Source organism: Aulonocara sp. 'chitande type north' Nkhata Bay, linkage group LG20 (assembly GCF_057382095.1).
Source record: "Aulonocara sp. 'chitande type north' Nkhata Bay isolate Kocher_YH1m ecotype deep benthic linkage group LG20, A_spYH_male_GT1.1, whole genome shotgun sequence".
Taxonomy (NCBI): domain Eukaryota; kingdom Metazoa; phylum Chordata; class Actinopteri; order Cichliformes; family Cichlidae; genus Aulonocara; species Aulonocara sp. 'chitande type north' Nkhata Bay.
In genome coordinates this window covers 10,221,862-10,237,768 of record NC_141363.1, presented here as the reverse complement: position 1 = coordinate 10,237,768, position 15,907 = coordinate 10,221,862, and the positions used below count along the sequence as shown (strand labels likewise).

Here is a 15,907-nt window from a genome sequence, read left to right as displayed (position 1 = left end):
TTGCAATGTTGATCCTGGAACAACATTTAGTATGATGATCTGGGAACAACACCAACACGAGGATATCAGATCAACCTCCTAACTTACCCTTATTTTTAGTATGTATTGCAATTACCTTTACAATGCACACAATGTAACACAAACTGAATATGAACATATTTCCACCTCATAACAATATGCCTTGAACGCTAATATACACACCACCCTTCAACATTTCTGGTGCAGTATCATCTCTCAATTAAATCCTTTAAATCTCAATACTTTTGATTGTCTCTTACTAGCCCCCCCACAACAGTAAAATCTCTCAAATTGTAGTAGTTTACAAACTTTTCAAAATGTTCTAAATTTCTCTTAAATGTAATTTTCCCGTTATCTGTCATTTACAAATTACCATTTTATTCCCATTCAGCCTCCGAAAAACTTCTGTCCATCTGACAGAACATTCATCATCCAAATTAAAGGTTGGCTTATTCATTCAGTGTATTCTTGAGCAACTGTACCTTGGTCAAGAGTCTGCTGACATACAGATGAAGGAAGAGCTTCTGAAGTACTTCAAAGAAAGCTTTCAGTCTTGAGGTTAACTGAGATTCAGTGCATATATCCCACCCATTAAGAGTGCACATGCAGAGGCCAGGTCTTCCAGGTCATGCAGGACACACTAGATGGTTATACCCACATCGGCTGGAGGAGTGCTGGCATCAGCTCTTTCGATGGTAAAGATAGCAAGGGTAATTTGTTCCAGCTCCCTCTGAACAGCTGTAGCTTAGACACAAAAACATAGAAAAATGGCATCCAGTTTTAAAAAAAGAAAGAAAAAGGGCCAAAGCTACCCTTTAATGACGTAAACACAATATTAGGAACATGCACCCCAGTGCGCCACTATTTCAGACTACAGATTCAACGATAAATATAAATAGTTTGGGTATACAAGAAGATTTCCCAAAACATTTAAACAGGTTCCATGCAAATTACAACAACAACAACAACATTACAACATGCAACAACATTAGTTATTCAAAATTTGGTTTAATACAGATAAAAAACAAAACTAAAATTACCAACCAATTATTCTTTGAAGAGGATGCTTGGGTCTTCATTCAGGTAAAAAGGTAGTGCCCTGAGGACACACTCCCTCCCCTTTTCAATAGTTTCCTTCTGTAGAGAGTGGCAGAGATACAGGAAGAGAAAACAGATATACTTTAGGATGACAGAAACTCACATTATACGCAAAATGAATGACATATCCACTGCACAGATAGACATGTACACAAGACCAACTAATCATCACATGGACATGAATAGTTAACCTGTTGGGCAGGGTTTCCACCACATTATATATGTCAATAATGGAGGTAAAGACAAACTAATACATCATCTTTTTTGCATTCAAAACATAACATAAAAACATTCACTTCTGGTTTAACCTAAATCAAGGGATCAGATTTTACATATGTTTAGGTAATTTAAATTTTCAACATTTTGAGTACCAAACTTTGTCTTGCTTAATATAAATGTAAGTGCACTGTGCAGCTACCATACACTAGCTGTTTAAATTTGAAAATGATCTTATTAGCCATAATATTTTGCTACCAACAGAATAACGCACCTGTGTGGCTGGGGCCAAAGTTTGTCTAATTTTCTTCCCTGCAACGCCTCCTTTTTTCTTGAAGACTTTTATGAGCTGGTCAGTGTATTGGTCAAGTTGTGTAAAAAGCCTTGGAACATGTGCAGCAGTAGTAATCCTCACATATTCTGCTTCCACCTGAAAATATGTCAACAAACACAACATACTGTACTGTAAATATACATACTATATGTACACATATACAAACTAAAACTAATGTAGTAAGACCTCATTAAAGCTATAATTTTAACACAAACATTTACACAAAATGCTAATGGAGCCATTACAGCTTTTATTGTTATTTATCAAGTTCCAAAAAATATTGATCACAGCTGATCTGAAAAGAATTTCATGCCTCAGTCCTTTGAACTGCAACCTTTACCATGGTTCAGATGTGGAGAAGAAATAACAGGGGCATGGGATGGGTCACAAAAGAAAACTTAACTTATAAAACAGTTTTGTTTTTAAAACTATAACAGTTCACATACCACATACTAGCTCAGCAATACCACATACACCACATCAGTATAGGAGGGAGCAGGTAAAGGCAGGATCTGAGATTTATAAAGTAAAACAAGAAATTCATTACTTAATTTCAAGAAGCAAATTATTGTTTGAATTACAACTAAATAAAATACTACTCAGAAGAAAAGCAAGAGATTGACACTGCCATGTGCTAACTTTCTATAGAAGCAATTATCACCAGGTCTGTCGACCTCCATTGTCTGTCCACTCATATGTCTTGAATAATTTTATTAAAAAAATTAAGTGTGTACTTTCACAAACTGTAATTTATAACTACATTGATATGTATAACTCCGCTAGGAAACATGCTGTATTTACAGACCATTTTTACATAATACAGATTACTGATAGAGCAGAACAATGGTGTCACAGTGGCTTTCGCCCTTGACTTTTTGGATTTTAAATGTCACTTTATGCTATCCTTGCTATCCTATTCGATATTTCCGACTCTCGGATTACAGAAAAGGAATCCCAAGAAAGCAAATGGAAAAATAACCCCTTGAAAGAATAACCCCATGAACCCCTGTAGCTAATCCCTTAATAAAACAAAAAACAATAAAAATGTTTCTTACACAGTCCACAAAATAAGCATGTCCAGGACCCAGTAAAACTAATGTAAAACAAGCGCACGCAAACGATATAACATGTCTTGTAAGACAAACGCAAAATATAACCATGCTGGACATATAGATACTACACAACATAGTCAAAGAAAAAAGTGGTCTTACCTCTCAAAGAAACAGTAGCTTGGCGCCAAAACAGCCTTTTTCAGTTAAATTTGAAGTCTTGTGCATGAGCAGGCACAAGCCGTGAAACCTTCTTGTTCTGCGCGGTTTCATTACAACTGTTTTTGCATTACTGCCACCTTGTGGATATACAAGGTATATCGATCCTAATTGACTTAACTTAAATGTTATGCGATCAAGTAACACATTAGTATTATGTACGTTGAATAATAGACACAATTACGTAGACTTGATTAGAAAAACACATGTTAACTTAACAAAAACATATATTTTAAGTAAAATGAAAATAAATAATTAATATACACTGAACAATCCACCTCATTCATTTTTTTGAGTGTACGATAGTCTTTTAGTGAGCATTAAGCTCTAATTTCGCTTACTTAATCATCAGCAAGAAGAAGGGAAAACTCAAAAGATATGATTGATGCTACACTGAAAAAAGTGATATTGGCTCCTTTTAGATATAGCATATTTTATTTTGGTATATCTTTATAATTTAAATGAGTAATTCCTGTCCACATATATAATTCGAGTAACTCCAGAATACATTCCCTGCGTTTTAATCCAATTAATTTTAGTTAATTAAATGTAGCTCAAAATGCTTAAGTATGTTTTTCATAGCCTCCTCCTGGGCCATTTTGCGCATGCGTTAGGACAGGCCACCATTTTGCGCGCGGACTGAAAGCGGACGTTTTGTGTGCTGCAAGCGGGCTCAAGTTAATCACACAACTTCGTGTAAAGGTGGACTAGCTTTGGTAAGTAAACCTTTTCCGGTCGTTTTTGTTTTATTTTTTTACCTCAGTCAAAGCATGTTGACTCTTTAAGACGTGTGCACATGGAGAAAGAAGTCTAAGTAGTTGTACACCTCTGAACTTTGTTGTGATTTGACTCAAGCTAGCTATGTGCTCTATTAGCTACTGCTCTATTAAAAGAGTAATTTAAAACTGCTACGTTAAATTGTCATGTTTTTAGCTTAGTTCTGGTGGCACATTTTGTACTAACAAATTATGTAACGAGGCAATTTCTCTGTTGTAGTTAGCTGCAAAGTTCACTGTACAGACAGCCTGCAGTTTTAAATTGAGAAATCGTCCCTCCCGCCACAACATTGGCATTAAGGAATAGTCGGGCGGGGGAGGGGGCTTCTGAACGCACCGGCACAGTCAGGGGTGCAGTAGGAAATAAATAAGTAGGATTGGCGTTGCACAACGTCTTTTGTGCAGAAACAAATAATGGTTGAAAACTGTGGAGGAGAATAACTCCGTGGTTGCCGATAATGTGAGCTCAAAAGGCACTGAGAGTGAGGTTTGTCAGGACTGAAATTAACTCAGAAAAGAAGTTGCTTCACTTGATAGCGCTGTTGAGTGCAAGACCTGTCAGCGGTCTGGTTTAGCATTTGAAACATCGCTACGTGTTTCCAAACCGCTGCATTTAATCTCAGAGAAAACTAACACAGAGAAGTAAAGCAAGTGTGTAAGTTCATCTCTTTATGTTTGCATAGTATTTCCATGCTGAGCTTAACAACCGATGTATGGAGCCACAGCTGGACTGGCTGTCGGAGTTTTGTATTGAGGGGGAAAGGAAGCGATTTGTTTTGTACTTCAGCTAGAATGAAAAAAGACACAAAGCTAGAGTTATTCGGTGTCTTCATGCTGAACAGCTAAAACTTCTTCCCTCATTCTCCCCCCTCCCTCTCCTGTTGCTACTTCAATCATGAAACTGATCGATTATCAGCTGATGGCTTTTCTGTCGCTAGTCCTGCCTCTCTTGTTTGTTAATCGCCCAGTTTGCGCTAGAAAGTGGAAAACGGCAGATAAACAACAGCAGCACGTTTAAGCTTGATCAGCTGTTGCTAGAATTTTTTAATATTACTTTCTAGTATCCGCTTGTGTTTTCTGAAGGCACAGCCTAATAGCTGCTGGTCATGATATCAGTTTGTATATGTGGTGAGAAGGAAACATGAAGGTGAAACCAGGAGATGTTTTTACTGAATCATTAGAGCTGAACAGGTAATGAAGAAACAGGTTTACCTTTTAGGTGACATGGATGAGTTGAAGTTATGAACTGTTTCTGAGAGACAAATAACACCAGGATCCTTTTCTAAGTAGCTGACAGCTGGTAACTGTGCAGGGGCGGATCTAGCAAAGTGTTGTCAGGGGGCCAGGTAGGGCATTAACAAGGAAAGGGGGGCATAAATAATTTTCTTTCTTATTCTCATTTAAAATGTCTAGCTTTTAATAAATAATTATCTAAATCTTACAAGCAAAGTGGTGATCTGGTTAAATGTATAGAAATCCATTATTGTATGTAGTAAATATTAAGTCTAATATATACCCTAGTAATAGTAGTACATATAGCACTTTTTCCTTTGGGAAGGTACCATCTGTGCTGTCTGCAACTGTATTGAAGAAAAATGTTGAATCTAATTATTGTAGGAAAATAATTGTTTCTGTGCATTAAAGTCGATTACGTCAGTTAAGCATTATGAGGCAGAGGGTGGGGGGTGGTTTCCTAATATTTTTGCTGGGAGTTGGCAGCCCTATTAGTTAGGTTGTTTAATATTTCTATGTGCTGTTTAGAATACCTGAGTAAGGAGGATGGTGTAAGTTTTTTAGGTTGATCAGTATTGCTGAAGTATAAAATATTTTGGGTGCAGTGTATTTTTTGCATACAGGTATAACAGAATAGTTTTAATGTTTTTTTTTAAACTGAGTATGAACTTATACAAAATGCAGCAAAATATTTATTTAAAAACCCAGTTTTATTATAAAATACACTATATCGGATTCACATCAGCATCGGCAGATAATCAAAGTTATGATATCGGTATCGGACATAAAAAAAAGTGGTATCGTGCCATCTGTAGTTTTTACAGAGGCACAAGTAAGATTTGTTTTGTTACAAGGGAGTATCATGAAGTGGCTTGGAAATGGTAATTGTTTGTCTTTCTAAAGTCCTCATTTTAATTTTTTGTATTTGTGTTCCTTTTCTGGCAGATTTTCTTCCCCTTGTGTGTTATTGTTTATTCAAGGAAACTGTGTTATTTTGGTAAGTACATGCAAATTCCTTACATATTTATCACAACAGTATTACATTGACAAGTTTATCTATCTCATCTTAAGGGTTCTTGTGATTATTAATATTGATATTACCGTATTTCCCGGACTACAAAGCGCACCTGAATATTAGCCGCACAAGCTAAAATCAGGGGAAAATCCTGTTTTGTACATACATTAGCCGCACCTGACTAAAAGCCGCAGGTGTTTCAATGTTGACTTATCATATGTAAGAGAATATGCACAAAGGGAATTGTCAGGAAAGAGATGGCTGTTTGGAGACACACCCCTTTTATTAATATTTTGAAAAACAAGTTATGGGTACATATTTGCACATGTAGTACATAACAGTAACCTACAGCACACCAGAAAAATAGATTCGGACTACCTTTTAGGCTCAGGTGCAGTGACACGGCTGTAACAAGAAGAAAAGTCAGTCATTCACCATCTTTCTCTTCTTCCTGCGCTCTAAAACCACCAAAGTCCTCTTCTCCAATGTCGGATACAAACAGGCTCAGGATGGCTTCGTCATCCACTCTCCGCTTCTCTCCTTCGTTATCACTTTCAAAACCAAAGAAATCCTCGTTGTCAGAGTCGAACACCCTCAGAAGGGCCGTGGCGGTGTCCTCCTCTCCATCATGCAGCAGTCCAGCCCTTCAAAATCCGTTGGTGATCGTGGATGTTTTCGCACTTTTCCACGCTGTCAGAATCCACCGGTGGAGTTGGGCATAACTTGCTTTTCGCAAGTTTATCGCCGCTCGTCATCCACGCCTCCCGCTGAATGCGTAGCGCTACTTTGAAGTTTGTTTTTCGCGCTACTTCGTACGGCACTACGTTGCCTGGCGGACGGACATGTGACTAACATACCACTCTTGAACCCCGATCCTTCCGCCAGGCAACGTAGTGCCGTACAACAGCGGAACAAACAAAACAAATCGTCTTACGATATCACAAAAATCATGGAAAATCCATAGAAAAGCCGCACCTGACTAAAAGCCGCAGGGTTCAAAGCTTGTGCAAAAAGTAGCGGCTTATAGCCCGACAATTACGGTAATTAATATCAATTATTACATATGATTAATATAGTTTAAGAAAAGATGCCTCTATATTTTGTACAGTTTTTTTTTTTTTTTTTTTTTTTTAAAAGACTAGGGCGTAGAACACTGATTCCATGTGTTGCCAACAGTTCCCATCCTTTAGAGAAAATTATTTAAAGTTGAACATGAAAGTTGCTGGCTGTAACATATTAGTTTTTATTTTTTCCTTTTATTTGATTGTTCAATTGGCACTGTTATGGTATTGCTTTCTAACCTGATCAGATTTTAGGTGCACTCTAGATCAGTGTTTCCCAACCCTGTTCCTCAAAGACCTCTGTTCTGCATTTTTTTTAGATGCCTCCTTGCATCGCCACACTGATTTGAACTAATGTTTAGCCTAATTTCTTCAAGTTGTGCACAAGTCTGTCACTGACACAGTTAATATGCCAGGGTGCACTGAAGCAGAGAAACATCAAAAATATGCAGGATGGGCATCCTCAAGCAACAGAGTTGGGAAAAGAATGCTCTAGATAATACAGCCTACAAGCATACTTCTAAGATGCATCCATTCTTGTAGGTTAACCACAGCTAAAGTTTTCTTTGTGTAAAGTACTAAGTATGTTTTTTGTTTTTGTTTCAAATTTTCTCTCTTTGTTGTATGTCCAGTTTATGTGGAAGTGTAAAGACTGCAGTGCAGAAGTTTCTAGACGATCAGAACTTCTTAAGCACTATAGACTGAAACATAGTCATTTTGGGCGTGGCCATCACATTAAGTGCCTATATCCTCAGTGTCCATGTCTTTTAAAGACTTGGAATTCACTTCTGACACACTTGTCAAGGAATCATAGCAATACCCCAGAGCACTCTGACAAATTTACAACTTTTTCCTGTCAGTTATGTTGTTGTAGTGAATTAGGAACAGAGCGTGAATATTTTGTGCACATTAGCCGTCATTTAAAAAACAATGAGACAGTAACATGTATGTTTAAAGGTTGACTACAAATCAAATATTTACAGTACCTTTAAGTCACACAAAAGTCGCAAGCACAGTTTACACTCGCTGGTAGACTTCAAAGAGGATATTGTCAGAGGATCTTTTGCAACTGAAACTGCAGAGCATGTTGCTTCAAATGCTGAGGAATTGTGGGGTGACGAACAGCCTGTTGATTTAGAGACATCAAATTATCATGAAGACGTAGTTCAGCTAAAGCTTGCGGCAGTGTTATTAAAACTAGAAAATATTTTTCACGTTCCAAGTGCTGCAGTTGATGAACTTTTGGAGGAATTTCAGTATTTGTTGGGCACAGCATCTTTGTGTACGGCAGCAAAAGTTATCCAAGACACATTGAACAGTCACAGCTTGCAAATAGACCAGTCAGTCATTGAAGAACTTGCATCTGCACTGTGTACATCTAATCCTGTGTATAAATCAGTAGGTAAAGGTTGTCCCCTGGCAACATCCTTTAAGCGCAAAAATTTCTACAAGGAAATTTTTAAAGTAGAGTATGTGTTGGATGAAAAAAAATAAAAGAACATTTCAGTATGTTCCAGTTTTAAAGGTTTTACAGCAGCTTTTCAGTGATTGCCACCTTCTTGCTAAGGTTTTGGATGGTAGTCGCATAACAGAACAAAGTGGGGAAGAAGTGATTTACAGGTCTTATAGGGAGGGGTTGTTTTTCAAAGAAAACAGTTTTTTATCAGCAGGTGAATTGCGAGTTTTACTGAATTTGTATATTGACGATTTTGAGATTTGCAATCCACTTGGCACTTCCCGTAAAAAGCACAAAATCTGTGCCATATATTGGACTCTTAGCAATTTACCACCTGCTTGCCATTCATCACTGACTTCCATTTATCTGGCTTTACTCTGCAAGTCTGAAGATGTAAAGACATATGGATATGAAAAGATTCTAGAGCCGTTGTTGAGTGATCTTGTTACTTTGGAAAGTCAAGGGATTTTTATTGCACATCTTGGAGAATTTGTCAGGGGCACAATACAGTGTGTCATAGCAGATAATTTAGGAGCACACAGTATTTCTGGATTTATTGAGAGTTTTTCAGGTGAATACTTTTGCAGATGTTGTGAGGCCAAAAGATCTGATATTCAAGAAACAGAGGTTAGTTCAGGTGTGTTTACTCTGAGAAGCAAAGAGACACATGAAATGCATGTAAGTTCTGCACAGAGTAATGCAAAACCATGTCACGGTGTTAAAAGACGGTGTGTTTTCTCTGCACATCTCTCCCATTTCAGTGTTTGCAGTGGATATCCTCCAGATATTGCACATGACATATTTGAGGGCATATTACCAGTTGAGTTGGCATACTGCCTGAATATCTTAATTTTGAAAAAATATTTTACACTTGACAGCCTCAATGAGTCCATTCTGACATTTCCCTACAAATGGGCAGACAAGAGTAATCGCCCTCATGCTATTCCCAGGACTTTCATGCAGAACAAAAGCATTGGAGGAAATGCTCATGAAAATTGGAGTCTCTTACGATTCCTTCCATTGTTGGTAGGACACTTGGTACCTCCAGATGAAACAGCTTGGCAGGTAATTTTGGACCTAAAGGACATTGTTGAACTAGTTGTTGCACCAGTACACACAGAACAATCAATTGCTTTCCTTGAGTCTAGAGTCTCTGACCACAGATGTAGGTTGAAAGAGCTGTTTCCAGGACTGAAGCTGTTACCAAAACATCATTTTGTGGAGCATTATCCACAGATGATTAAATTCTTTGGGCCACTTGTTGGCATGTGGACCATGAGGTTCGAGGCAAAGCACAGTTTTTTCAAACAGGTTGTTCGTCACACACGGTGCTTTAAAAATGTGCTACTGTCACTGGCAGTGAAACATCAGTTCATGATGGCATACCACTTGGAGTCTGTCACAACTGTAAGGCCGAGCCTAACTGTCTCAGCTGTTTCTACTGTCTCTGTTGACATTCTGCATCATGATGTACAGCGAGACTTGAGGATTAAATTCCCTGATATTACCCATATTCAGCTCACAAAGAATGCTTCTGTAAATGGAACAAACTACAGGCCTGGCATGATTGTAGTTTATGGCTGCTCTGCTGGATTGCCTGAATTTGCAGAAGTTGTCCAAATGGTTGTTGTGGAGGAAAACCTGAGCTTCATTGTCAAAGAGATGGGTGCCTGGTATAGGGAGCATTTTAGAGGTTTTGAACTTTTTCCCACATCACACATCTCCCTCGTTGATCTTGGTGCCTTGGTAGACCAGTACCCCTTGGCAGATTACAGGATTGGAGGCCGGCGAATGGTCATACTTAAAAGATTCATTCATATAGAAGGTAGTAAATGTTGTCTTCAATTGCATGTGTTCAGTTGCATGTGTTCAGTTGCAGTTATCTTCATGGCAACAGGAGGGGTACCACAAATGTTTAGCTTATTTTTAATAAAGATTGGATACTTCCCACAAGGGTAATATTTTTTTTTTCCATTACATTTGAATTCTTTTGGCCAAACATGCCTCATGTTGTCATGTGTCTTAAAAAAAACATCATTGATGATGCTCAAAACATTTTGATAAAGGATGAATTGCAACACATACCACTAAAAGCAAAGTGACACTTTTTGAGGATTCTGGCTGACGTATGCAAAAAAAAAAACCCAGTATGAAGCTATAGAATAAAATTAAATAAACTGCTTTTTACCCGTAAAACCTGTGTTGCAGTTCTGCACTCTTGTGCTCCCTAATAAAATTATTCAATGCAAAGTATTTTAACTTTTTTTTTTCTTCTAATGTCTTTAAAAATCAGATTGAAGAATGGCAGAGCAGCTGAAGCTGAGAGTCATCGTGGCAGATGATGATTTTAGGAGACTTGACGTTCCATCTGGGATGCCAAGAACTTTGACTGATCTTCAGAGCACAATTTGCCAAGCATTTGGAATTGAAAGAGACTTTCGTATTCAATTCATGGATCCTGACTTCAATAATGAGTTTATGAACATAACATCAATGCAAGACATTCAAGACCGAAGTACAATCAAACTTGTGTACATGGCAAATCTGGATACAAGTGCAACTTTGTCAAAGCAGTATCCCACATGCAGTCTTGACTCCTCTGCAAGTCCAGAAAGCATTCAAAGAAACTCCAGTCTCTCATCGTCTTCATCCAACTCAGACAGCACCATAATTCTACTAGGGCTGGGTATCGTCACTGATTTCTAGAATCGATTCAATTCCGATTCACAAGGTCCCGAATCGATTCGATCCACGATTTGATTTAATTCGATTTAATTCGATTCGATTTAAATCTGGGAAATTTTGACAGTCAGAAATATTATAATTCAAATTAGTACATTTACATATTTTTGTATCAATAAAAAGGAAGCTGACACACGCAAGACTTTATCAAAGGTGTGAGCATCACAGCAGATGCCTTTGTGTCAAAGTAGCTGAAGATAAAACACAGAAAAACATGAAGGTGATTTTCCTGGCCTGGGATTTTATAAAAATATTCTGCAGTACATCAAAAACGAAAGAAAACCATTAATCAACATATGAACATTACCTCTGAAGTTACAGCGGTTTTATTAGAGACACGGTTAAGCGTTTTGCATTTTGAATAATTTTAAAAAGTTTAAATTTGTTCAGTATTGAACAGCAGAAATGAGGTTTTCTTTTCGGAAGAATGTAAAAGGGAAAAAAACAGCGGCTGACAGCGCTGTAAACTACGGTAGACTGGTGCGTAACAAGCAAGCGAATAATGAAGAAAGGGAAACTGTTCTAGAGAGAGATGTGCATCGCGGTGGAAGCAAAACAGTAAAAGTCAGAGTGAATTCATGACGATTTTATGTGAATCGTTTGGATCTTCTTTTGCTGCTGGTTCGGTCAATATTGTTTGGAGAGAGATCAAACTAACAGCTTTAGAATCAGCGCAAAAAGGGCGTGAACACAAAGCGCGGACCCGCCGAAACATCAGGATCAGCGAGCTGTCGGCTTTCAGCCCCAACCGTGAGAAAGGCGACATCTAACTGATTCTGATCCGCGGGTCGCACTATGTGCAGAATCCGTGTACCTGCTCTCATTTACTGTCTTAACTGTTTGGTGGTTCTTGAAATTTTGTGAGATGTCACCAAAGATTCTGGCATTTCAAGCAAAATAAATTTATATTAAAAAAATCGATTCAGGATTTAAATGAATCGATTTTACGTTATCCAAGCCAGAATCGATTTTAATCGATGAATCGATTATAAAAACCCACCCCTAAATTCTACCACAGTCAGACAGTGAGCTGAGATCATGTGCATGGCCTCGCGAGTTTACTATTCCTCGATTTTCATTCAATGTAGAGGTGCAACTTCAGCGTGGAAATGAGACCTTCAAAGAAACTGGAACTCGGCTCAAGATTACTCCAGGTGTTAAATCTGACATCTTAGAGAAGCTAGCTGAGGCGATTTTTCAGTTTACTGCTTATCCTCAAAATTACCAAATAGATGAAGTTGCAGGGGCACTGATCAAAAAATTCCCTTGTCTGCGAGAGCCATCTGCCACAGGTTACTATGGCTGGATGATTAGCCTGAAATATAAGATGGCTAATTACAGGACAAAGATGCGCAACATTGACTGTCCTGAAGTGACTATAAATGCTTTGAAAAACAAATCCAGTGATGATTGCCTCCCAGCCAAAAATGTTAAGAAACCTAAAAAGGCTGAGGTCAATTTTTGTCCATTACACCCAGCTGGCGAAACGGATGACAGTCTAGAAAACATCAGGGTTGAGCTTTTGACCGACGTCAGACGAAGAAACAGTGCCTCAGATGTAAGACAGAAGATGTCAAGAACATTTTCCTACCGTAGACAAGAGGTGGTGCAGGGAAGTCCAACCGCTGGGGAGTTTAAAGCTAGGTGGCCTGCACTTTTCCAGATTAATGAGGTAAAGGCATGCTTTTTTTTTTTGCTGAGTTTGCTTTTCAGTAATTCCTTATGTTATACATTAATTAATCTGGGCCACTTGGATTAAGACGATCCCAAATATAGGTATAAAGAGGCTGGCATTTATAGTGATTGACCTGTGTACCGTACAGAGTATTTATTTGAGCAGCACTTAAAATACAAGTTGTGTATGAAAAACATAAGTGACTTAAAGTGTAGAAACATGAATAAAATAAATTTTTGATTTTTCTTATAAATAAAAAATATTTGATTGTTTAAGTAAGTTTGCACTACATATAACCAACTACATATACCCAAACTATTTTATCGTGAGTTTGATTATTGAAATGATTGATTAATCATCTCAATAATTAATAGAGTGAAATCAGATTATCAATTGTGAATTAACCTAAAACCTTTTATTTAGCTATTAGTTTTTAGTTAGCCTCAGATTGTTAAAAGCATGTGCTAAACAAATGTAAATTAAAAATGTGATGAACAAACTTTGTTGCTCATAAGATAAAAAAAATAAATGGGTCAAGTTAAAACCCCTAAGACCTCTCACCACCAAGAGGTGCTGACCTCACAGGCGAGACACTCCCACCAGCGGACAAAGAGCACAGGAAAATGTGTTGCCAACCACCTGAAACAGACAAATATCTGCTTTTTAAAACCCTTTAAACCCGCTAAATGGACTGATGCCATTCATTTCTTCTTTGATTAACAGTAGTAACATCCTTCATGCACTGTATACTAACCCATATGCTAATTATGCTTTATGAAGTGATGGCAATTGCATTGTAGCATTTAATGAAGAAATAACAAAATAATCATACCAATGATTAAGCACCAGTCTTCTTTTTTTCTCTCTGTGTGTGTGATACAGGTAAATGCTGAATTCCAGCGTATTACAACACTTCAACTGGAGACGACCTTTGCGGCACAGTTAGACAGAATTACACCTCAGCTGATGACAGTTTTCCAGAAGAAGGGCGGTGTTTCTGGGCAGAAACTTGCCCACCACTTGCAGATCATGCAAGAGGTAAATCTGAATATTGCAAATTCTATTTGGATTTAATTTGTCTTAAGTGGCAGGTCACTGGTGAGTCAAATAAGCCATTTTAGGTGACCGGCCAAGCAATCTAAATTTTGAAATTTTCATATATAAATTTTATTTACTATGTTTGAACTGACTTATGGTAAAATTTACTTATTGCGAATGTCAGACATTGTTGTTGTTTTTTTCCAAATTGGTTTAATCAGCAACTCTCTTTAAACAGGCTGAAAGTGATGTTAAAGTGAAAAGGCAAGCAGTTCTCAGGGCACTTTGCCTCTACCTTGGTGAAGAGGACGGAAGCCTTATTCGGGAGTACTTGGTAAGTCATTGTTAGCAAGTCATCTATACACACACTTCTTAGATAGATATTTACACACACACACAAACGACTAGATTGGAATTTAATTGTAGAGTTAATTGTTTTTCTTTTACCTTTTTTATTAAATGTTTAGGACATTGAAGGAGATGACATCCAGAGAGGCCTAAAGAAGCACACCATGGGCATTTATGTCATCAACAAGGAGGATGGACAAAATGGACATTATGATGACACTGGAATATTTGTTGAAGGGGAGATAGTCATGGACAACATTGGATCTCCGGCCCAAGCTTGTGCATTGATGCTTGGAGTAATCTATGCACTAAACCTAGCCTACCCCAAGGAATTGAGGCACTATTATGAATTCATTCAGAAAGTGTTGATGGGATTGGATGGGGAAAAGCTCTCCCCCAAAGTCCTTGGGCTGAAGAACAAAATTGCTACTGGATAGGAAGATTTCTAAAACCACACATCCATTTACATTTTGTTATGTAAATTACCAATGACTGGTGCTCTTGTGAATAGGAGTGAAACATTTGTATAACCATCATTCGTTCTCACGTTCTGTGTTATGTTTTGATTGAACATTTTAACTTTCAATAATGAATGTTTCGCGTTTGGTACATTTGAGTAGCTTGAAGAGCAACTTTGTAATTATTCAGTTTACTGAAGCAATTTTTCTTTATTCCGGTCCTTGATAGCTGCTGACCTATAATCAGTGTTAACTCACCAGAACAGCAAGTCTGAAACTTTGGTTATTTTGTGGATGCATCAGTTTCTAATTGTGATACTTTATACCGCTGGCAGTGTTTTATTCTTTGTTAGAGGACAAGAAACATTGGTTAACATTTCTCTTGTCTGTTGTTCCTGTTTTATTTGAATAGAGCTTTTTAAAGCTATTAGTTCATAGACAAAAGTTTTGTAATTTGCATTATACAAATTACAGCAATTTCCCTTACATGTGGATTCTTATTCTGTTTGCAACAAATTTTGCATTAATAAATGATGTGAAAGAATTTTGTTGTTTTCATTATTGGCGTTATTAAAAACTACAAATCAGGGTAAGCAATATTTTTTTTTAAGTAAAATTTACTTAATTGAAATAGAGAGAAATTAACAATTTTATTGATTTGAATATAACTTTGGGACAAGTTTAAAGGAAACAAATTATTCTGGTGCACTTAACACAACCTTAGTTGGAATTACTAATATTATTTGACTAAGTCGTATCCACAACAGTTAAGTTAAAGTAGCTTAAAAATATATGTTGGCTTTACTCGCTTAAATTAAATTCTGTGTACTTAAAAAATATTTCTGGATTCAAACAAATTTATTTCGTGCAACCACTTGTCATAAAAAAATTTAGTAAATTGAACAAAACATTTTTTTCAGTGTAGGTTAACTGTTTTCCTCTCAAACCTCTCTCTTTGCTGATGGCATTGTCTTTTATTGTAACGCCTTTTGAGATCCAAAAATAACTTTGACTCATTAATGAATCAGCACGATATTATTGCAATGATCATCAGCTTCACATGTGAATACAGAGTGAAGATGCATGTTTATACATATGCAGTCCTGTGAAAAACTAAGTACACCCCTATTGCCCGTAAGCTCACAGGTGCTGCTAGTCAGCTGCACTTGAT

At 37.3% G+C, this 15,907-nt stretch overlaps 1 protein-coding gene and 1 long non-coding RNA gene across 3 annotated transcripts; one reads left to right on the top strand and one right to left on the bottom strand.

Annotated features, from left to right (window-relative positions):
• Positions 1–88: 88 nt before the first annotated feature.
• Positions 89–3,132, bottom strand: LOC147305186 (uncharacterized). Of its 2 annotated transcripts, XR_015126660.1 has the most exons (4): positions 2,878–3,132; positions 1,607–1,762; positions 1,063–1,155; positions 89–762 (listed from the first exon to the last, which is right to left on the bottom strand). It is a non-coding gene; the product is annotated as an uncharacterized LOC147305186 (long non-coding RNA). The 2 variants fall into 2 exon arrangements; XR_015126659.1 differs by lacking the exon at positions 2,878–3,132 and having other exon boundaries at positions 1,607–1,890.
• A 411-nt stretch (positions 3,133–3,543) lies between these two features.
• On the top strand, positions 3,544–15,243 carry LOC147305185 (uncharacterized). The gene is made up of 6 exons (XM_086278319.1): positions 3,544–3,650; positions 5,889–5,940; positions 10,769–12,889; positions 13,775–13,930; positions 14,169–14,264; positions 14,398–15,243. The coding sequence occupies exons 3-6, from the start codon at positions 12,524–12,526 to the stop codon at positions 14,713–14,715; spliced, it is 936 nt and encodes a 311-aa protein (XP_086134445.1). The 5' UTR covers positions 3,544–3,650; positions 5,889–5,940; positions 10,769–12,523; the 3' UTR covers positions 14,716–15,243.
• Positions 15,244–15,907: the final 664 nt, after the last annotated feature.